The sequence below is a fragment of the Macaca nemestrina genome, chromosome 18, assembly GCF_043159975.1.
Source record: "Macaca nemestrina isolate mMacNem1 chromosome 18, mMacNem.hap1, whole genome shotgun sequence".
NCBI lineage: Eukaryota > Metazoa > Chordata > Mammalia > Primates > Cercopithecidae > Macaca > Macaca nemestrina.
In genome coordinates, this window is record NC_092142.1 from 11,477,913 (window position 1) to 11,500,555 (window position 22,643).

The 22,643-nt window shown below is 46.9% G+C and overlaps 1 protein-coding gene across 6 annotated transcripts in view; it reads left to right on the forward strand.

The window, feature by feature from the left end:
• LOC105467772 (C-type lectin domain containing 16A) overlaps positions 1-22,643 on the forward strand; it is a 240,001-nt gene that overhangs the window by 168,766 nt on the left and 48,592 nt on the right. For 5 of the 6 annotated variants that reach the window (XM_011717473.3, XM_071084122.1, XM_024788485.2 and 2 more), the window contains 3 exons: positions 7,945-8,096; positions 11,345-11,549; positions 13,591-13,758. In XM_011717473.3, coding sequence (XP_011715775.1) covers positions 7,945-8,096; positions 11,345-11,549; positions 13,591-13,758 — 525 coding nt within the window. Of the gene's footprint in view, positions 1-7,944; positions 8,097-11,344; positions 11,550-13,590; positions 13,759-15,562; positions 15,949-22,643 lie in introns of those variants that run through there. The other variant, XM_071084124.1, reaches the window with a different exon arrangement.

Consider the following 22,643-nt stretch of genomic DNA (forward strand, 5'->3'; position numbering starts at 1 on the left):
TACATACACACATATGACATGCAGCAAATTTTCTCCCCTCCCCAAAGAAAAATAAAAGGTAGTGCCTGGAAGTAGGAGGGCCATGTCACCTTTCCTTAGAACAAGGTTCTGCTAGGAGGCATGTCATACCTTCAGGGTCCTGGGGATGATGGAGACATCTGCCATCCTACCTTTTGCCTGTGGGGTCTGGTCCCTTCCCAGAATGGAGGCTTGATCTGCATGGCCTTTCATGGTCTTTAGCCTCCCACCTGGGCCCTGAACTCCTCAAGGTGGGGGCCAAGCCTCATTCTCAGTATGGGTACTTGGTGCCTAGTACAGAGCCTGGCCCCGGTGGGCACCAGACTGTGCACCTGCACATGTGAGCTGAGCTGGACACCAGAGCTCTGGAACTCACAGGTCTGACTGTGAGAAGAACTCACACTTTGGAAACATCCACAGCTATGTCCCAAGGGTGCTGTCAGAGAGCTCTTGGCTTCCCGCCATCCCCTGGTTCTCAGTGATTGTCTATCATCTGCATGATCAGGCAGAGCCCAGCTGGCCAGCAGCTTGGCCTAGTGCTGCTCCCCAACCTTGGCTGGGCCTCATAAAGACCTGAGTCCCTTTGTGTAAAACTATGGAAAGAGACTCACTTGTTTCTTTATTCAATTTTAAGTGTGCAAATAACATACCTATTTTCCCTTTGGAAAATCAGAGCAGTGTGTAGAAACTAAAATCGGCCTGTAATTCCAGCACTTTGGGAGGCTGAGGTGGGAGGATCCCTTGAGCCAGGAGTTCGAGATCAGCCTGGGCAACATGGCACAACCCCATCTCTACAAAAAATAAAAAATTAGCTGGGCATGGATGGCGTGTGCCTTTAGTCCCAGTAGCTTGGGAGGCTGAGGTGAGAGGATCACTCGAGCCTGGGAGGCCAAGGCTGCAGTAAGCCATGATCGTGCCCCTGTACTCCAGCCTGGGTGACAGAGTGAGACCCTGTCTCAAAGAAAAAAACAGAAAGAAAAAAAAAAAAACTAAAATCACCTTGGAGCTTCTTTTTCTACTCATCAGTATGTTCTTGAGACTTGGCTCTTCTGAACTCTCTGGAGAGCGAATTCATTCCATGTCATTGCTCCTTGGTGTTACACAGAAGGAATAAACACATTTTAGTTAGACTTTCCCTTGCTGGAAAATTGAGTCTTCACAGTCTCTTGGCCCACACGTGTGAGTGTTTTTCTTGGGAACATACCAATTGCTAGGTCATAGAATGTGAAACTTTCGGTTTTAATAAATAATGCTAATTTGTCCTTCAAAACGGCTATGCTAATTTATTCTCCCACTAGTAGCTTTTGAGAAATGCCAGTTTCTCTGCATCCTCATTACACCTGATGTTATCAGACATGTTTATTCTTGTCAATCCTATGGGCAGAAGATGGTATTTTGTTTTGATTTGTTTCAAGGTTTCCCACAAGGATGGCTCTGTGTGTGTGTGTGTGTGTGTGTGTGTGTGTGTGTGTGTGTATTGGCAGTCCCCATTCCTGGCTTCCCCCCTCCCCTCGTCTGTGAATGGCCTATGCAAATCCTTCACATCTACTAGTGTATCTTTTGCCTCTTAAATCACGTGGATAATTGATCTGATCATTGTCTTCTGATAATTTTTTTAATAAGAATCCTAAGCCCCACACCTGTAGAATTGGAGATTCGATGGGCAGCGAGATCTGGGGATGGTGGATGGATGATCAGGAAGCCTCATGTCACCTATCACCTGCACTGGCCTCTCCTTGCCATGGCCACTCCTGAGTGTCAGGCAGGGAGGCTGCCACATACCACGACAGAGCCGCCTGCCACCAAGTCCTTCCCATGGTACCTTAGCACTCAGCATACTCCTGCCGGCTGCCAAAATGTACACATGAAGGCTGCAGGCAGAGGCTTTAGAGGGTGGGCCGAGTTGGATTCCATTCAGCAATTCTCTCCTGGATTTATCCTCAACCTAAGACCCCATGGCAGTCCCAAAGTGACTAGCCCGTGTCCCCCAGGGCTCCACAGCCAGGGTGTGGAGCAGCCAAGGACTGGGGCAGGATACAGGAGTTCCCTAAAATGATACCTGAGCAAACCACAAAGGAGTCACCCAAAACCAGCATTTCCTTGATCTCCCTTGCGAATGGCATTCGCTTATAATCCGTAGAAGCCACTTCATTTCTCCTTAACTGCCCCACAGCCTCTGAAAAGCGAGAGGCTCCCTCCCTGGGATCCTTCCTGTCTCACTGGTGTGGCCGCATTTTAGTTTTCTTATGAAATCTCTCACTGTGTTGTCACAGGGCTTTGAAGTCTCAATTACATTTCTGAAAGCTGTTCTGTTCTGGGGTTTTATCCTTCCTTTTTTGTTCTTTGTGGTGGAGGTGGCAGGTCTTTCTTCCGCTGAAGCCCCTCAGGCAGCCAGGCTCTATGAGGGAGTCGCACTGCCTGGGACAAACCCTGCTGACACTGACACCTATGACTGTGTCCGTTTTCCCAGGTCAAACTCTCAGATGCACTTCTTTTGTGAATGTGGAAACAGAAGGTAGTCAAGTTGTCCTGTGTAGAGTGAGGAAAGGGAAAGGAGAGAAGGGGGAAGGAGGACAGAAGGAGAAAAGAAAGAACATGTTTATTGTTTTTGTTCTATTTTTAAAGAGCATTTTTAAAAAGATTCCCATTGAGAAAATGCTGTAAGTTTTGTTTGTTTTGAGACAGGGCTCATCACTGTCGCCCACACTGGAGTGCAGTGGTGTGATCACGGCTCTCTATAGCGTCAACCTCCCTGGGCTCAAGTGATCCTCCTGCCTCAGCCTCCTGAGTAGCTGGGACTATAGGCACATGCCACTACAGCAAGCTAATTTTTCTACTTTTAGTAGAGATGAGGTTTTGCCATGTTACACAGGCTGGTGTGGAACTCCTGGGCCCAAGCGATCCACCCATCTCAGCCTTCAAAATTGCCTGCAGTGTAGGCATGAGCCACCGGCCCCAGCCTGTTTTAAGTATTGAGTAAAGAAAACAAACCCTACACTACCACAAAGAAAATGTTTGTAAGAATGAATATGATGACTTCCTTTTTTAATAATGTAGAAGACTAGTCATCTACATGATCATCCAACATGAAACTAAAAATTTATTCTGAGATATACATATTATTATACATTTTATGTTAATATAATACATTTCATAATATATTAAAACACACATATTTTATTTTAATTTTTTTTTAGAGACAAGATCTCACTGTGTTGCTTAGGATGAAGTCTTGGGCTCAAGCAGTCCTTCCACCTTGGCCTCCCACAGTGCTGAGATTACAGGCATGAGCCACTGTGCCCAGCCCTAAAATATATTTTTTAAAAAATATTTTCAAATACCTGACTGGACTGTTTGGAAAGGAAAGAAGATTCTTGCCGTAGATAAGAAAGTACAACTGGGCCAGATGTGGTAGCGCATGCCTGTAATCCCAGCATTTTGGGAGGCCAAGGCAGGCAGATCCCTTGAGGCCAGGAGTTTGAGACCAGCCTGGCCAACATGGTGAAACCCTGTCTCTACTAAAAATAAAAAAAAATTAAAAAATAGCCAGGCATGGTGGTATGTGCCTATAATCCTAGCTACTAGGGAGGCTGAGGCAGGAGAATCACTTGAACCTGGGAGGCAGAGGTTGTAGTGAGCTGAGATCGTGCCACTGCCCTCCAGCCTGTGCAACACAGCGAGACAGTCAAAAAAAAAAAGGTACAAATTCAATAAAGCCTATCCGGTGCTGGGATTTGCTATGGGGGCACCTAGCTGACTTCAGGGGTCATGTGCTAGAGAGAATAGAGGGAAACACAAGGCCTGTAAAGACCGAGAAGACCAACTGGGCGACATCCAGATGAAACCAGAATCTCAGACAGTTTACACTGTTGGAGGATTGAACCGAGACGTATGTTGCTGGGGGTTACCCGAAAAAGGAAAGAGAAGTTTATCTAGATTAAAAATCTGTGCTTTTAGATCAGGATGAAAATTGAAAAAGGAGAGGGGGGAAGTCCTTGGAAGTCCTCAATCATGAGCCCAAGTTTGTTATTGCGTGTTTTGGCCAGAATTGATACCATCCATGTTACCCTTCTCCTCCCCCAATAAAGTTGAGCCAAATATCTGGTTAAAGTGCTCCCAACAGAACCTTTTGGGGTGGTGGAAGTATTCCACAACTGGGATGTAGTAATGCATAGCTGTAAATGTACTAAAACTCAGCACTATCCAAAATAGTGAACTCATGGAGTCAACCCAGGTGCCCATCAGTGGTGAACTAGATGAAGAAAATGTAGTACATATACACTATGGAATACTACACAGCCGTAAAAAAGAACAAAATCATGTCCTTTGCAGCAACATGGATGCAGCTGGCAGCCTAAGCGAATTAATGTGTGGGAACAGAAGACCAAATACCACATGTTCTCACTTATAAGTGGGAGCTAAACATTGGATACTCATGGACATAAAGATGGCAGTAGGAGACACTGTGTACTGCCAAAGGCGGGCGGAGGGGTGACAAGGGTTGAAAAACTATTGGGTACTATGCTCAGAAAAAGAAAAAATTACTAAAACTCAAACTGTACACTTAAAATAGGTAAACTGTATACTTAAAATAGGGGAACTTTATGGTATGTAAATTATACTTTAATAAAACTGTGAAGAAACAACAAAACATCTCACCTACCATCTTCTAATCAGAGAGTTGTTAATGTTTTGGCACATTTTCTCTGTACTAGTGTTTCTTTGTAGGGATACTTTTTTTTAAAACAAATCAAACTCATGGTAATAACATTTTTATCCTCTTTCATTTAAAAGTACGTTTTCCACAGTCATTGCAATTATTTGTAAAACATGATTTTTAACTTGGGCTTATTATATGTGTTTCAAAAGTATGTCTTTGAATACTTTTCTCATTTTGAAATAATTTTAAACAGTAGAGTAGAACATAGAACAAAAATGAAAGTTCTCCCCTTAATACTTCTCCCACATACACACTCCTACCCCCAGTTCTCACCTCGCTCCTCATGGGGAACCACTGTCCACAGTTTGGTTAAACAATTTTTAAATGGGTGTATAATTTTGCATCTGGTGGGAAAAAAATGTACTCAAATAGTTCTCCTGTTTGGGGACATTTAGGTTGTTTCCGGACTGAGCTCTCTCATTTAAAACGTAAGTGGCAGAGGATTACATACACCAGCAGACCGTAGATCTAATGGTCCTATGTTACTCTGGTGATTTCCTAGTCAAGGGTAGGCATTAAATCAGACATTAAATTTGGGGATAACTTTCTTTTTCTTTTTCTTTTTCTTTTTTTTTTTTTTTTAGACAGGTTCTCGCTCTGTCACTTAGGCTGGAATACAGTGGTACACTCATGGCTCACTGCAGCCTCTACCTCCTTGGCTGAAGCAGTCCTCTCACATCAGCCTCCTAAGTAGCTGGGAGGCTAATTTTTTTTCTGCTTTTTGTAGAGACAGGGTCTCACTGTGTTGCCCAGGCTGGTCTTGAACTCCTGGTCTCAAGCAGTCCTCCCATCTCAGCCTCCCAAAGTGCTGGGATTACAGGCACAAGCCACCACACCCAGCTAGGGACAACTTTCAAGTAAGAGAAGGAACCTGGCATATGCAGAGGACTCCTATGCACAAGACCCCATGCTTTTCCCGCCGTTTCTTGTTTGATGCCAATTCAAGATAAGGGACATAATTCTCATTTTACAAATGGGAAAACTGGTTCTGAAGGGCCGAGTGCCATACACATCCAATGCATATCCACATACAACAGTGCAGGGCTTGGCTCTAAATTGTCATACGCTGAGTTGAGGGCTTGGTGATTCTCTCGTGGCTCAGGGGACTCTTGCTTTACTGTCTTTACTTAACTAGGTGAACTCAGTTTAACCATTTACTTAATTAGGTGAACTCAGTTTAACCATCACAAGTGTAAACTGCCATCAGTCTTTAAAGAAGCACAGAAATGTTACTGAGGTTCTTGGTTTAAGTAAGTTCCATTTGTCTATTTTTGGCTTTGTTGCCTGTGCTTTTGAGGTCTTAGTCATACACTTTTTGCATAGACCAATGTCCAGAGAGTTTTCACCTAGATTTTCTTCTAGAATTTTTATAGTTCTGGGCCTTATATTTAAGTCTTTAATCCATCTTGAGTTGGTTTTGTATACAGCAAGAAAGAGGGATCCAGTTTCATTCTTTTGCATATGATTATCCAATTTTCCCAGCACCATTTACTGAAGATGGTGTTCTTTCCCCAGTGTGTGTTCTTACCAGTTTTGTTGAAGATCACTTGACTGTAAATATGTGACTTTATTTCTGGGCTCTCTATTCTGTTCTGTTGGTCCATGTGTTTTTCTTTTTGTTATTTTTTGAGACAGGGTCTCATTCTGTCACCCAGGCTGAAGTGCTGTGGTGCAATCTTGGCTCGCTGCAACTTTGCCTCTCAGGTTCAAGCGATTCTCCACCTCAGCCTCCGGGGTAGCTGAGACTACAGGCACACACCACCACGCTCAGCTAATTTGTTTTAGTTTTTGGTAGAGACAGTATTTCACCATGTTGGCCAAGTTGGCCTTCAAGTCCTGACCTCAAGTGATCTGCCCACCTCGGCCTCCCAGAGTGCTGGAATTACAGGCATGAGCCACAGCACCCAGCCTATATGTCTGTTTTTATACCAGTACCATGCTGTATTGGTTATTAGAGCCTTGTAATTTGAAGTCAGGTAGTGTGATGCTTCCAGCTTTGCTCTTTTTTTGTTTGTTTTGAGACCAGGTCTCTGTCACACAGGCTGGAGTGCAGTGGCGTGATCATGGCTCATTGCAGCCTTAAACCCCACTGGGCTCAAGCCATCCTCCCACCTGAGCCTCCTGAGTGGCTGAGACTACAGGTGTGGGCCACCACACTCAACTAATTTTTTGCATTTTTTGTAGAGGTGGGGTTTTGCCATGTTGCCCATGCTAGTCTCCAGCTCCTGAGCTCAAGCAATCCTCCCTCCTTGGACTCCCAAAGTACTGGAATTATAGGTGTGAGCCACCACACCTGGCCTAGCTTTGCTCTTTTTGCTCAGGTTTGCTTTGGCTATTTGGGCTCTTTTTTGGTGCCATATGAATTTTAGGATTTTTTTCTAATACTGTGAAAAAGTTGGTATTCTGATAGGAATTTGCATTGAATGTGTACATCACCTTGGGTAGCGTGATCACTTTAACGATATCATTTCTTCTGATCCGTGAGCGTTGGGTGTTTCTCCACTTGTTTGTGTCATCTTCAGTTTCTTTCTTGGGTTGCTGATTGTTTTGTTGTTGTTTTGGTTTGGTTTGGTTTTTTGAGACGGAGTTTTGCTCTTATTGCCCAGGCTGGAGTGCAATAGTGCGATCTCGGCTCACTGCAACCTCCACCTCCCAGGTGTAAGCAATTCTTCTGCCTCAGCCTCCCAAGTAGCTGGGATTACAGGTGCCTTCCACCACACCCAGCTAATCTTTTGTAGTTTTAGTAGAGACGGGATTTCACCATGTTGGCCAGTCTGGTCTCGAACTCCTCACCTCAGGTGATCCACCTGCCTCGGCCTCCCAAAGTGCTGGGATTGCAGACATGAGCCACTGCACCCAGCCATGCTGGTTGTTTTTAAGCTACGGTTTGAGCACCTAACATGCAGTAAGCAATGGACAGATGCTTTATGTACTTTATATGCTTTATATCAGTTCTTACTAGTAGCAGTTTGAGGGAGTGGGCATTATCTTTATTATCCAGATGAGGGATCTGAGATCCAGAGAGACAAAGAAACTTTCCCAGCATAACTGGCAGAGAAGGGACTCAGACCTAGGTCTGTGTGACTCTAGGCCTGGGCTCTAACCACTGAGCTCTGCTCCTGGTAGAATGAGAGTCAGCTTTGGTGTCTCTATCACCCCCGGCAGCCAGACTATGCCTCATTCTCTTCTCACCTTCCTCCTCCCAGATAACAGCGACTTGATTGCATGTACAGTGATCACCAAGGACGGCGGCATGGTCCAGCGATTCCTGGCTGTAGATATTTACCAGATGAGTTTGGTGGAGCCTGATGTGTCCAGGCTTGGCTGGGGAGTAGTCAAGTTTGCAGGCCTATTGCAGGTAAGATGGCCAGGAGCTCTGGAATCTCTTCTCAGTTGGCTACAAACACACACACACACACACACACACACACACAATTATCATCTTTATCATTAATTTCTAATGATATTATACAAGGTATATGTCAACAAATTGTCACCCCCAAAAAAAGCTAAAATATCACATAAATGCTCAGATATAGAGCAAAATCCTTTTTGACCAAAACCCTCAATTCTTACACTTCCCCTCCACAGGAGATAACCTTTATTATCAGTGTGACCTTTCCAGATCTGTTTTTCTGCCAAATGCATATATAAATGTAACTACATGTACTATTTTTTTAAATTATATACATATACTTGAGAGTGTATGTGCGTGTTTTTTATGATATCACATTGAATATGTTCTAAACTTTGCTTTTTTCATTCAATACTATGTCTTGGAGAGCCAGCGACGTTAGTACACGCAGACCTCCTGGTATTCTTTTTCACTGCTGTGTGACTATAGCAAGGCATGTTTAACCCATGCCCTGTCGACTATTTCCAGTTTTCTGCCTTTCCAGATGGTACTGCCATGAACGGAATCACTCTCACTCCTTTATGCACTTGGGCAAGATTTCCCTAGGCAGATACCAAGAAGCTGGGGTGTACTAATTTTAAGTGTTAGTAGACACTGCCAAATACCACTCTAAAATGATTGTCGCCACTGGCATTTTTGAGAATTCCCTTCTGCTCAGCGTCACTCCAGCAGAGCTAGGCTCTAACTTGCCAAGTACCAAGCTGGGGCTTGGGTTTTGGGGTTTTTTTGTTTGATTCTTTTTTGTTTTTAATGTTTGCCAATGTGGGCCGGGCGTGGTGGCTCGTGTCCGTAATCCCAGCACTTTGGGAGGCCAAGGCAGGTGGATCACTTGAGGTCAGGAGTTCGAGACCAGCCTGGCCAACGTGGTAAAACCCTGTCTCTACTAAAAATACAAAAATTAGCTGGGCATGGTGGCAGGCACCTGTAATCCCAGCTACCCAGGAGGCTGAGGCACGAGAATCGCTTGAACCCAGGAGGCAGAGGTTGCAGTGAGCTGAGATCACGCCACTGCACTCCAGCCTGGGTGGCACAGTGAGACCCTGTCTAAAAAAAAAAAAAAAAGTTTGTCCACGTGATAGATGACTAGTACCAGCTCTTTGAGTGAATAAAGCAAAGAATCAGAAGGGTTGAAAGCAGCCTCCCAGCTCACCCCTCTGCCATACCCTTTGTCCCTGGATGTCCAGCCGACACTTCACGCCTGAGCTTTGCCCTACTTCAAGGCAGTCCATTTCTTTGCCAGCCAGCCCTGGTTTCTGGAAGGGCCTTGCTCAGGCTGCCCCACCTCTGCCTCGCCACAGCCTGACCTGCTGTCTGTGTCCTGCTCTCTGCAAGAACCACCTACATACTTGAAGCTGCTGTTACAGCCTCTTCCCCAACCTCCTCTTCTTTAGCATCTGTCTATTGTAAAAGTGTCTTTTACAAAGTATAATGTAAGAAACAACTTTAGAAGAATCTTTCATTTAAAAAAACACTCCATGGGCCAGGCGCGGTGGCTCACGCCTGTAATCCCTGCACTTTGGGAGGCCCAGGCGGGCTAATCACGAGGTCAGGAGATTGAGACCATCCTGGCTAACACGGTGAAACCCCATCTCTACTAAAAATGCAAAAAATTAGCCGGGCATGTTGGCGGGCACCTGCAGTCCCAGCTACTCGGGAGGCTGAGGCAGGAGAATGGCGTGAACCCTGGAGGCAGAGCTTGCAGTGAGCCGAGGTTGCGCCACTGCACTCCAGCCTGGGCGACAGAGTGAGACTCCATCTGAAAAAAAAACAAAACAAAACACTCCATGTAAGACATTGTCCATTAACTGACTTATGCTTATCTATCTAGGCTTTACCTAGGCTTATGATTAATTTCCATTAGAATTTAGTGTCAGGCAAGTGTTTTCCTCCACCGAAGAATTAATATGTGTCTTCCATCAGACAATGAAAGCCACATAAACCTTTTTTTTGGCCGTCTTCCAATGGGTACTATTTGTCAGGTCTTTACTATACCACACTCCCTGCTTTAAATGTAGAATACCTCATCTAATCCTTACTGTCACGTTTTGATGGGGGTGTTAGCTCCAAAGAGCCCATGCCAAATGTAATGCCTGAGAACCACAATTCCGCTGTGAGCCTTTTCCAGTGTTGTCCCCACCTCCTTTAACATTTCTGACTTTTGTGTTCCTCCCCTCTCAGGCTTTTCTATCAGATCACCTCAAACCTTCATGGGAGCAGATTCTCTATGCAGAATCCGTTCTGAGGTTTTAGACTGGGTTTGTCTTTTTTAAAATTCACTACATGTTCGTTTCTTCTCCACCTTCAAAACACAGCTTCCTTCAAATCTCTGCTCAGTGACTTTCCCTATTCCTTTCTTTTTTTCTTTTTTCTTTTTTTTTAAATTTGAGACAGAGTCTCACTCTGTCGCCCAGGCTGGAGTGCAGTGGTTCGATCTCTGCTCACTGCAACCTCTGCCTCCCTGGTTCAAGCAATTCTCCTGCCTTAGCCTCCTGAGTATCTGGGACTACAGGCACACGCCACCACGCCTGGCTAATTTTTATGTTTTTAGTACAGACTGGGTTTCACCTTGTTGGCCAAGCTGGTCTCGAACTCCGACCTTGTGATCCCCCCACCTCAGCCTCCCAAAGTGCTGGAATTACAGGCATGAGCCACCATGCCCAGCCCCTGTCCCTTAACTTTTCCCTTTGGGGACCAGAAGTTTCTCAAAGACAAACAAATGGTTGCCAACGATGTCCCCTTCTTAGAAGAAATAAGGAAGAAATTGATGAGTAGATGCGGAACTATATCTAAGATCATGCCAGATGGTAGTAGTAATTTTGGTTCATTATCTCTGGCTTCTCAGAAGTAAGAGTTTGCCTGTTGTGTTTCCTGTGGCCCCTTGAAGAGGCTTGTGTGGGGTACCCTGTTATTCATGAGCTGACCCAAGTCCTCATGGAAAACGGGCACGAGCCACCACCACCAGCATCCGCTCCTTTGGGGTACTCTGTGCCTCCTCCTACACTGTCTTCTCCCACTGGGCCTGGTCTGCCTTGTGCCCATCCATGACTCTGTTGGACTTGGGAGGCTGTTGATCTTAGATCAAAAGCATTGAATTTGGAGACCTCTTTCTAGATGCCTCATGATGCCACAGCTCCTAGCCACTCTCCTCCCAAACCCAACGAATGCCCTTTCCTTTGCTTCTCACTGTGCAGGACATGCAGGTGACTGGCGTGGAGGATGACAGCCGTGCCCTGAACATCACCATCCACAAGCCTGCTTCCAGCCCCCATTCTAAGCCCTTCCCCATCCTCCAGGCCACCTTCATCTTCTCAGACCACATCCGCTGCATCATCGCCAAGCAGCGCCTGGCCAAAGGCCGCATCCAGGCAAGGCGCATGAAGATGCAGAGAATAGCTGGTGAGTGGCCGGACCCTGGCAAGGCATCCTCTGAGCACTTGGCGGGGCAGGACTATCTGTAGTTCTCACATTGACCTTGAGAACCCCCATAGCAAAGAAGAAGATACCTATGACTCAGGAATTGTTTTATGTGGGTACAAAGAAGTCCCATTTCCTGGGTGTTTGGTTTCTGATGAGTTTCTAGGGCTGCATGGAAGAGAAGAGGAGCCCTCCCTAGCAGGCAGGAGGTCAGCAATAAGTAGATACCAGTGTGGGACCACTCTTCTCAGCCCTTCACACTGAAATTCTCAAGCATATGTTAACAAAGTGCTTTGACATTCCTCTGCCACCTCCGATCCTTAAAACAACTCTGAAGTTCTGTAGGGCCTGCTCTGCCCATTTTACGGAGAAGGAAACTGAGGCTCAGGGACTTGCCCAAAGTGATGCAGGCAGAACCCACAGGCAGAACTTCCTGCTCTAAAGCTTACCCCTTCCTCCTTCACCTTCCCAGTTCTTATAAGAGGCAGCCCTACTTGGTGAAAGGCTGGAACCCTTGGAAGGAAGTCATTTTACATTTCACGGGGATTGTGGTGAATTTCTGAGGAAGCCCAACACTGCCTAGTGTTAGGAAGGCCAAGATTTCTTAGAAGCAAAGGCACAGAAATGAGAGAGATGCGTTCATTGGGCAGGAAGGCAGGGCTTTCTCCTCGGCGTGGGGGGAAGGCATTCTGTCAACTCCTAAAATTTCAAACAGTCTTTCTCAAGATACCCAGTGCCATTCAGTTCAGGCACCAGTGGTCATCCTGGTGGCTGCTGAGAGGATTTTAAGCCCACCTGGGGATGTGGGCATGCTTTCTCAAGGCATAACTTTAAAATAAGCCCTTGGCCAGGCACGGTGGTTCATGTCTGTAATCTCAGCACTTTGGGAGGCCAAGGCAGGTGACTCACTTGTGCCCAGGAGTTTGAGACCAGCCTGGGAAACATGGCAAGACCCTGTCTCTACAAAAAAATACAAAAATGAACCAGGCGTGGTGGCACACGCCTGTAGTCCCAGCTATTCGGGAGGCTGAGGCGGGAGGATCACTTGAGCCTGGGAGGTAGAGGTTACAGTGAGCCATGATTACACCACTGCACTCCAGCCTAGGAGACAGAGTGAGACCCTGTCTCAAAAATAAACCCTCAGAGGGCCAGTTTCTGGGCATTACCGATGCGATGATTTACTGTGCTGATTTGCACAGTCCCGCGTCCCACGTCGTCCCCGTCTCATTTCTCACTTAGCTGAAACTTGGCCTACAAAATCATTACTGAAGCATTTTGTAATGTGCAAAGTGACTTAAATCATTCAGCTCTTTCTTTTAAGATTTATTTTCAGGGAGTTGTTTCCCCTACACCCCCCGCCCATGTAAAGCAATTTCTCACAGCTGGCATGAAGGCCAAATACTTCATTTGAAAATTGAGAATTATGCTGTAAAGTGGCTGTTAGAACTAACGCCTTGGGTATTTCTTAAATTGATTTTAAAAAGCCCCTCTAAATGGATATATTGGGAGATTTATTTATGGAAGGGAGGATAGTGGCTGAGACAGATAAACACCCACTCATAGTTACACATGTACATGCACATACATATTTTCACATGCTCCTTCACACGTGCAGATATATGTACACACATATATGTGTGAACTCTCTGGGCAGACTCAGCCCCACTCGCTTGCAGTCTGAAACAGCCTTTGTCAGGGTCCTTTACACATGGAAGCTGAGAATCCAAAGTAGAAATTGACCTAGCATCCATTCCACTCAAGGAGCCCGGGCTCGTACCCCTTTCTCCTTGGTCTCCAGCCTTGGCCTGAAGCCCTCACTTGGCATCTGCTTGTGCCTTGAGCCTCAGTGGGATCTTTGATGTTCCACTGTTCTCTCCAGCTCAAGGCTGCCTGCTGCCCACTTGGCATCTCCTAAGTGACGTGCCTGGCAGGGCCACAGCCACTACAATGTCCCCCCACAAATTCTCACCACCCCCCTCTATCCCACATGCTCAGAGTGAACCATGCTATTGTTTGACCGTAGCCCTCCTGGACCTCCCAATCCAGCCCACCACTGAAGTCCTGGGCTTTGGACTCGGCTCCTCCACCTCCACTCAGCACCTGCCTTTCCGCTTCTACGACCAGGGGCGCCGGGGCAGCAGCGACCCCACAGTGCAGCGCTCCGTGTTTGCGTCAGTGGACAAGGTGCCAGGTGAGCCAGCCCCCTGCCCTGCTCCGCAGCTCGTTCGTCATGGTGGGCGTTCAAGGGCTTTCTCTCTGTGGAGCCTGTGTGAGCTGCCCTTCCTCTCTCAGAAGCCCAGTCGGCTGGCAGCACTGGCTTCTTAGAATTTATCAAAGCGCAGCACGAGATTAAACACAGCCCCCAAAATAAATTTTGACTTTCCCTTTAGTGTTTGGTTTGGTTTTCCAGAGATGTGTTGGGTATGTGGAAGAACTTCTCAGAACTGACTAAGAAGTTTCTTGGAAATTTCTTGGAAACATTTAAATGATTAGTGATGAAGTTGTGGGAGAGTAGTTTCCTTCTCCATGTAAGATGACTAGAAAGAGAGAGTGTGTTTGGTTCCGATTACAACCCCCTGAAGAAGTGAGACTTCTGAAGGAGTGGACAGCTGACCTGTGGACAGCAGGGCCTTCTTTGTCCACTCCTTCCATATGAGGGCATCTCCTCCCACTTTTGCCAAAGGTCATCTCTAACCGTCCTCCGCCCCTCCTCCCAAAACAGAAGATTGAGTGGAAAGTTCATTGCTGATTTGTCAGAGCGGAAAGGACCACTTCTCCAGGAGACTGAGTTCTCCCCTTCCTGTTCTGACATGTCTGCTTTAAGTAAATCCGTATGCACCCCGATCCCTCGAAAGAGAGCCTTTCTTTTGATTGCAAAACTTTAGAACGCTGGCCAAGCTCTCATTCACAACTAAACCCCTCCCCATGTAGGGCTTCAAACTTAAGTTGCAAGTTTTGTGAAATGTTTTCAAAAGCAGTTATTGATTTAAGAACAAAACGCAGCCATATGATCCTGCTCAAAACCCGAGTCCTGGTTCCCCTACCTGATTTATTTTAGTTTCATTATTTGATTTGATGAATTTGTTATTTATATGTATATACTGTAGGCATATGATTTTTTAAAATCCAGACAGGAGATGATCAAATGAAAAACAAGTCTACTTTGCTTCAGAAGTAACTATTGTTAACAGTTTCTTGCCTCTCTTTCCAGAAATATTTCTTTGTATGTTATGCATATGTTTGTTTTTTACACATGGGGTATACCATATGTCTGATGCTGCACCTTGCTTCTTCTTCCTTAATAGAAAGTGTCACACATTAACACATATAAATCAACCTAGTTCTCCTTAACTGTTATATGGTATTTTGTCATATGGATGGGCAAAAAAATCTTTTTTGCTGTTTCATATTTGGGTCATTTCCAGTGTTTTGGTCTTACAGTATCACAGTGAGCATCCTTAGGGTATCTTTGTGTAATTGTGCAAATCTTGCATGTCTGTGTGATAAATTCCTAGCAGTGAATTTGCCAAAGGGGCAGGTTTTTAATCTTCGTATACATAGTCCCAACATGAAGTCTAGAAGACAGTACACCAATTCACTCTGCCACCCACAGCTTGTGATTGGTTTCTTTCTTAAAACCAGTCTTAGGGCTGGGTGTGGTGGCTCATGCCAGTAATCCCAGCAGCTTGGGAGGCTAAGACAGGCGAATTGCTTGAGCCCAGGAGTTTGAGACCAGCCTGGGCAACATAGTAAGACCTCATCTCTAGTATAAATAAAAAATTAGCTGGGCATGGTGGTGCGCACCTGTGGTCTCAGCTACACTCAGGAGGCTGAGGTGGGAGGGTCACTTGCGCCCAGGAGGTTGACGCTGCAGTGAGCTGTGATTGTACCACTGCACTCCAACCTGAGCAACAGAGTGAGACCCTGTCTCAAAAAGAAAAGAAAAAAACAATCTTAGGCTGAGAGACTGATTGTGGCACCGCCTCTATTTTCAGTGATGAAATGTGAGATGCTTCTGCCTATTTCAGCGCCTGGAGGATTCTTTGCTTAAAAATTCTGCGGGTTGCTTCGTGTTCTGTAGCCGTGATTGCTAAGTAAATATAAAGTATGACTGAGTCTAAGTTAACTGAGAACAAATTGACCTGGTAAGAAATGACTTCTTTAGGCTCACTGAGGCGTCTTTCAGTTTCGGAACTTACTGGTTAAGGAGAAAAACCCAGGCCTTATCTCCGCTCCGATTCCTTTTGGAATGAGATAGAATGTAAGTAAATAAATAGAGTCAAGTGGCACATTCTTCGGCATCTACATGATCATTTCTCTGTTTGCAGAATTCTTTAGGATAACTTATTGCTTACCTCTTCTACCCTGCCTGGCCGTCCAGTGGAGGGGTGAGAACATCAAATGCTGGGAATGTGGCCTGGCTCCAGAACCTGGGCCTGCCTGGCAGGGAAGTTGGCACAGCTGGGATGCCCCATGTCCTGTTGCTGGTCCCAGGGTCAGCAAGTGTGCGGCTGTGCCAACTGGGACAACAGCAAGTCAGAGGTGGCTGCTGAAGGCAGCCTCCACCCCTTGGCTGTCTCCCCTGACTGCCCCTGGTAGTGCCACTCAGCTATGAGGAGTGAGATGGGGACATTCTTATTTATCCCCCCACCCCTGCAAAGAGGGAGGCCTCACTGCCCTTCCACCTTGGCTTGGCACAAGAGCTGTGTCCCAAAGAGCAAGTTGAAATCCCTGAGCCTTGGCATGGTGGGAGCATAGGCTGCCCCATCCCCTTCTCAGTAGTCAGGGTTCCCCCACAGCAGCAGCCACTCAGCATCTTGGAATCATTCTTAAATCTTTTCACCCCACTTCCACACCCACCAGCCTGCTTGGCCTCAGGAAAATAATGAGATCTGAGATCTCCTCTCCCAGATCTCCCAAGATTGCAACAGAAGCCTTCTCAGGATCCCCAGCTTCCATTCAGCCAGTGGGATCCTTCTAGTACTTCAATCAGATTACGTCATACCCCTGCCTCCAGCTTTTTGGTAGTTTCCTGTTGCACTTAGAACAAAATCCACATCTCTCCTTCTGATCTTGGGTGATGACTGTGAGATCCAGCCCCAACTGGCCTCTCAGATGAAGTTCCCCCGATCCCAAGCTCACTCTAGCCCCGATCCCAGCCTTGCCAGTCCCTGCTGCTCCTCTAAGCCAGCATTTCTCAGAGTTTTAGCCTCAGCACTCCCGTGTTTGTTTATGTGCTTAAAAAGTATTACAGAACTTAAAGAGATTTCATTTAGGTAGATTATATTTATAGATATTTATGACATTAGAAATTAAAACTAAGAAATGCTTTTAATATCTATTCATTGAATAAATCCATTGCATATATGCATAACTAACATAGTTTTCTATGAACAATAAACATACAAAATAATTTATCGTGCACATTTCTGCAAGTCTCTTTACTGCCTGGCTTAATAGAAGACATCTGGATTCTCCTCTTTGCTTCTGTTTTCGATATGTTGTGAGAGCATGCATTCTGTGGCCTCTGGAAGACTCCTCAGTACACCCCTGGGAAAATGAACATAGAAGAAGAATGTCTTACTATTTTTATGAAAACAAGGATTTCCAGACCACACTTTGAGACCCACTCCGGTAAATCACTGCGGCCTTCCCTGCCTCAGGGCCTTGCACTGGATGTCTGTCCCGGGATGTTGGTAGCTGCCTCCCGCTAACGGCTCAAGCATAGTCCGTGTGCCACCTCTTCAGAGGCCTTTTCGGATCAGCTCCTGGTTAGGGTTGCCCCTCTGTCCCTGCTCTGCATTGGCCTGGTTCCTTTTTTTTTTTTTTTTGAGACGGAGTCTTGCTCTGTCGCCCAGGCTGGAGTGCAGTGGCACAGTCTCAGCTCACTGCAAGCTCCGTCTCCCGGGTTCACGCCATTCTCCTGCCTCAGCCTCCCGAGTAGCTGGAACTACAGGCGCCCGCCACCACGCCCGGCTAATTTTTTCTATTTTTAGTAGAGATGGGGTTTCACCGTGTTAGCCAGGATGGTCTCAATCTCCTGACCTCATGATCCACTCGCCTTGGCCTCCCAGAGTGCTGGGATTACAGGCATGAGCCACTGCGCCCGGCCTGGCCTTGTTCAGTTTATCCACAGCACTGCGGTTCCTTACCTGGCTGATGCCTTTGTGTGCCTGGTCATAGTCTTTCTCCCCTGCAAAGAGGGTTGCCTGTGTGGGAACCTTGTGTGCTGTTCACCCTGTATCTCGGTGCCTAGCTCTGTGCCCCTACTCAGTATTGTTGAGTGAAGAATGAGCCTGCATTTGTTCTCTGCTCAGCCTTGGAACAGAGCCCATCAAAGGCCTTCTCCCTTCTCTGAACACGGGACGACAAGGAAAGTCCCTCTAGGGCCCTAGATACTTGGTGGTTTAGTCCATGGCACTTTGACAAGGGAACACAAAGGAACTGAGAACCCAGAAGACCTTAAGCAGCATCCCTCGGCTAAATTTCTGTCACCAAGTGAGCAAGATGTGTGTCCAAGGACCGTGTACCCAGGTGACAGATTTAGGTTGGTTGCATATCCGCTGAATTTCACCACCCTCCTCCTACTCAGAGTTTTACAGAAGCCAAAGAGTAGTGCCAGAGCGGGAGCTGGGCAATGGAGGGTGATTTGGTCATCAGAAACCTGGCCCGGGTTGGCCTCTGATGCTGTGACATCTCACCGCTGCCATCAAGGGCCCGTGGGTGCTGGGGCATGACCACTTCCCACCCTCCACAATGGTGCCCCTCCCCATAGGCCGCACAGTGCATGGAGTCCTTGCTTCTGCCTGGGGAATAATTCACAAGGAGGAAAACAGCTCTGGCTGCATGCCTTGGGGTAGCTGCCAGACAAGGGTGTTTTATTAGGACACATCTTCCGATTTTATCTGCGGACCCAGGTAATTGTCATAGAGCAGTTTGTCTCCCCTTTAGAAGCTATAAACGATTATATTTGATGAAAATATGCCTTTCATTTCCTTGGAGGAGATATTAAAGTAGTGTATAAATCAGGGCTAATAGGTAACTAGCCACTTTGGTGTATTTTTCTTCTTCCATTTGGCTTAGAAAAAAAAAAAATCACAAGTTCTATTTATTGGCTGGTTTTATGTTGATGGCTGTCACCCTCACAGAATGTTCAGCTTCACAAGGGACTGTGCGTGAGCCTGGCCAAGGAGGGGGGTCAGTGGCGGCCAGTATGTGGGGGTGGTGGGCAGGCATGGCCAGGTCTAGACTCTAGCCTGAGCTCTCTGTGGCTTTGAGGTGCCACGTTGCTGTGGTTAGTTCCTCGTGGACCCTGCCCATGGCAACAGCTGCTTCTAGAGATAGATAGAATCTGCCATGATGGGCAGGGTGTCCAAAACTCGCCTACAAGACCACCCTCTCCATACACTGTAAGTGGACCAGCAGCACCCAGAGCAGAGCTGTTCCCCGGAAATGACCCAGGGATGCCGGGGGCCACAGCCTCCCAGAACAGCCTTGCTCCTCACTCTGGGCTCCCACTGGCCCAGTGGCTGCTTCAGGAGGCCGCAGGGCACCGGAGCTGCTTACAGGTGTTCCCCTGGTGGGTTGGCAGGTGTGGGAAGGGCTGGCAGAGCACACAGCTCAGAGGAGCAGCCAGGCAGGTTGACCTCTCCTGGCCCTTGCAGATGAGGGCTTAGTGACATGACAAAAAAGTGACGTGTTCCCACCTGGTTTACTATCAGCTGCTCCCCACCAGCCTGTTAACTCCGGGACAGGGACTGCTCTGCCTCTTCCGCTGCTCTCTCTCCTCCTTCAAACCCACCAGCCCCTCCTGTCACCAGCCCCTCTCTGTGGCCCATGGTCCCATACAGTCTGGCCCCTGCCCCCTTCTGGGATCAGCTCCCAGCCCTCTCTCCCCTCGGCTCTCTGCAGGTGACACAATCCAGCCCTTTAGCCACACTGACTGGCTGGCTGTGCCTCACCAGGGCCAAGCGCGTCCCGTTTCGGGGCCTCTGTTTTCATGCTTCCCTCCGCGTGGAGCCCACTGCATGGCTGGTTCCTTCTCAGCACTCAGGGGTCTGCTCCGATACCTCAAAAAGGGGCCTTCCCTGAGTGCCCGGGTCACCCTAGTTCTCTGCACGGCAGCTTGTTTTTAGTTGAGGTGAAATTTGCTTAACACAACATAACCAACCATTTGAAAGTGAACAATTCAGTGGCATTTAGTACCTTCAAAGTATTGTGCCATCATCCCCTCCTCTAGTTCCAAAACATTTCCATCCCCCCAAAAGAAAACCCCATAGCCGTTAAGCAGTCATCCCCCATGCCCCCTTCTCCCCAGCCCCTGGCATCCACTAATCTGCTTTCTGTCTCTATAGATTTACCTTGTCTGGATGTTTCATATAAATCATACAATCTGTGGCCTTTCATGCCTGGCTTCTTTCTGTTTGCATCATATTTTCGAAGTGCATCTGTCCTTCTTTTAGCTGAATAATATGCATTATATGGATAGACGTTGTTTTGCTTCCCCATTCATCCATCAATGCACATTTTGGGCTGTGTCTGCCTTTCGGCTATTGTGAATGGGCTGCTGTGAACATTCGTGCACAAGCTTTTGTTTGAACACCTGTTTTCCATTATTTCTCGTATATACCTAGGAGTAGAAAGTAGGTCATGTGACAATCTAACTTTCTGAGGAATTGCCCGACGGTTTTCCCATGGTCTTCATAGCCCTTAGCTTTAGCTGAAATTGCCTCTTGTATTCCTTGTTCTCTGACACTATCCTGCACTAGAATGGAAGGCACTTGGCCAGGGGGTGGGTACAGGGTTGTGGGGGACCTTGGTTGTCTTGTCCTTGACAGTACTGATTGATGCCTATGAAGTAGTTGATCAGTGAATACTGATGTGTGGGTGGATGGATGGATTGGTGGATGGGAGGCTGGGGGACAGAGGATGGGGCGGAGGAATTGTTCAGTCTTTTCCCAGCAGACTATAAACCCCTAAGGCCAGGGCATTTCTGTCTTACTCAGGTCTGGTACCCGGTGCCAGTTGGTAGTCGTTTGAGTGTGAGCTGGCAAGTTGGATTTCATCCCTTAAGGGCTAAGCTGGACTTTATTCACTTCCTGTCCCAGCTTCCTACTGGGTTTGGGGCTCCAGCTGTCTTGTGGTAGACATTTAACTCCCCTGTATCACCTGAGGTCAGGAGTTTGAGACCAGCCTGGCCAACATGGCAAACCCTTGTCTGACTAAAAGTACAAAAATTAGCCCGGTGTGGTGGCAGGCACCTGTAGTCCCAGCTACTCAGGAGGCTGAGGCAGGAGAACCACTCGAACCCAGGAGGTGGAGGTTGCATTGAGCTGAGATCTTGCCATTGCAGTCTAGCCTGGGCGACAGAGTGAGACTCTGTCTCAAAAAAAAAAAAAAAAAAAAAAAAAGAATTTAACTCTCCTGAGTATCTGGGCCGTGCCTTGCTTTTCACAGTGTTATCTTTATCAAAGGCACCTAAACCGGCAGGGTCAGTCACGTGACCCAGAGTACTTAATAGTTCCATGGAAAAGCCTTGCTGGTTCTAGACCCAGCCCTTGGCAGCTGAGTAACTTAGGAAGAATGCAGAGATGACGCTGTGCTACGAGCCAACTGAGCTGACCGCGAAGCCTCTGACCGCCATCTGAAAAGGAAAAAAGAAAATCGATGTTTCATTCATAGACTTCAGTTCAGACTTCTCCTCTGAGGATAACGTCCCAGGTGCTAATGTCATCTCATGTTGGCATTTCCTAGGAACTGATTTTGTAGGCCTGTTATTTTTCTAGTTTCTAATTATAAAACTGGAGTCAGTCCTCTCCTTGCAGCTCCCTAAGGCAAAAAATACCCTTTCTGGAGTCACACGGGAAGAAGGGCCTGGGGCTTCCTCCAGCTTCTCCAGCCCAGTCTTAACCCTTTCCCACCCTTCAGCTCACAGCTTAGAGACTCGGGCCAGCAGGTTCGTGAGGCAGGTCCATGAGTTACAGAAACTTGATTCCTACCCTGAGGCCTTTTTTAAAGAAAAGTTTATTGAGCTGCTAAGCACTTTATGCATTATTCTTATTCGAGCTTCCCAACAAGCCCTCAAAAGGAAGGTGTTACCATTTTCCTTTTCTACAGGTCAGAAAGTGGCCTACCCAAAGTCACAGCAGGTACCCTCCCTCTAGTGTCAGACCCTGAGTCCCACCACCATGCTGAACCAACTTTTCATTCATAGCTGATGTGAATTTCCCTTTGCTGATTGTTTTTTTAAATGCTTAACAGCAGCCACCTAAGGCCTCACCGGTACCAGGCAAAACTACATTTTCGCCTCCAACTCTAAGCATGTTTTAGACAGAAAAATTCATATCTATTATTTCTGGAAGTGTGAGCTATAATTTGGAAGAATTAACCATGTCAGGCACTTTATATGCATGAATTCTATCCTCCCGACCACCCTGGAAGCTGGTGTCACTTGCTCTGCCTCACAGACAGGAACCTGAGGCTCAGAGCAAGACTGCAGAGCTCACATGAGACAGGCTGAGATCTGTACCTCCCCTTCCTGCCTCTAAGTCCCATTTGCTTCAAGGCTGGCATGGCTGCAGGTTGAATATTCCTTATCCAAGAAGCTTGGGACCATGAGTGTTTTGAATTTTGGATTTTGGGGGATTTTGGAATATTTGCATTATACTTACTGGTTCAGCTTCACTAATCTAAAAATCTGAAATCTGAAATGCTCCGATGGGCATTTCCTTTGAGTGTCATGTCGATGCTCAAAAAGTTTTGGATTTTGGATTTTCAGATTTGGATTGCTCAACCTGCAATGACTGAACTACTTCACATGGCAGGTCTGCCTGTCTCAGAATGTCGGAGATCAGTAGGATAGGCCCTCCTTGGAGAGGGGCCTCAAGGGATGCCCCTGGTCTAAACAGAATGTTCCCCACTCCCCTCTTCATCATCCACCCTGGCATTGGCCCACATCCTCGTGCCCCAAGACCCACTTCCAGTGTGTCAAGGACAAACCTGCAAAGCAGCAATCCGGAAAAATACCCTGTCCTGAGACCACCACTTCCAAAGCAGGCTAGTGGTGCAGGGCTCATT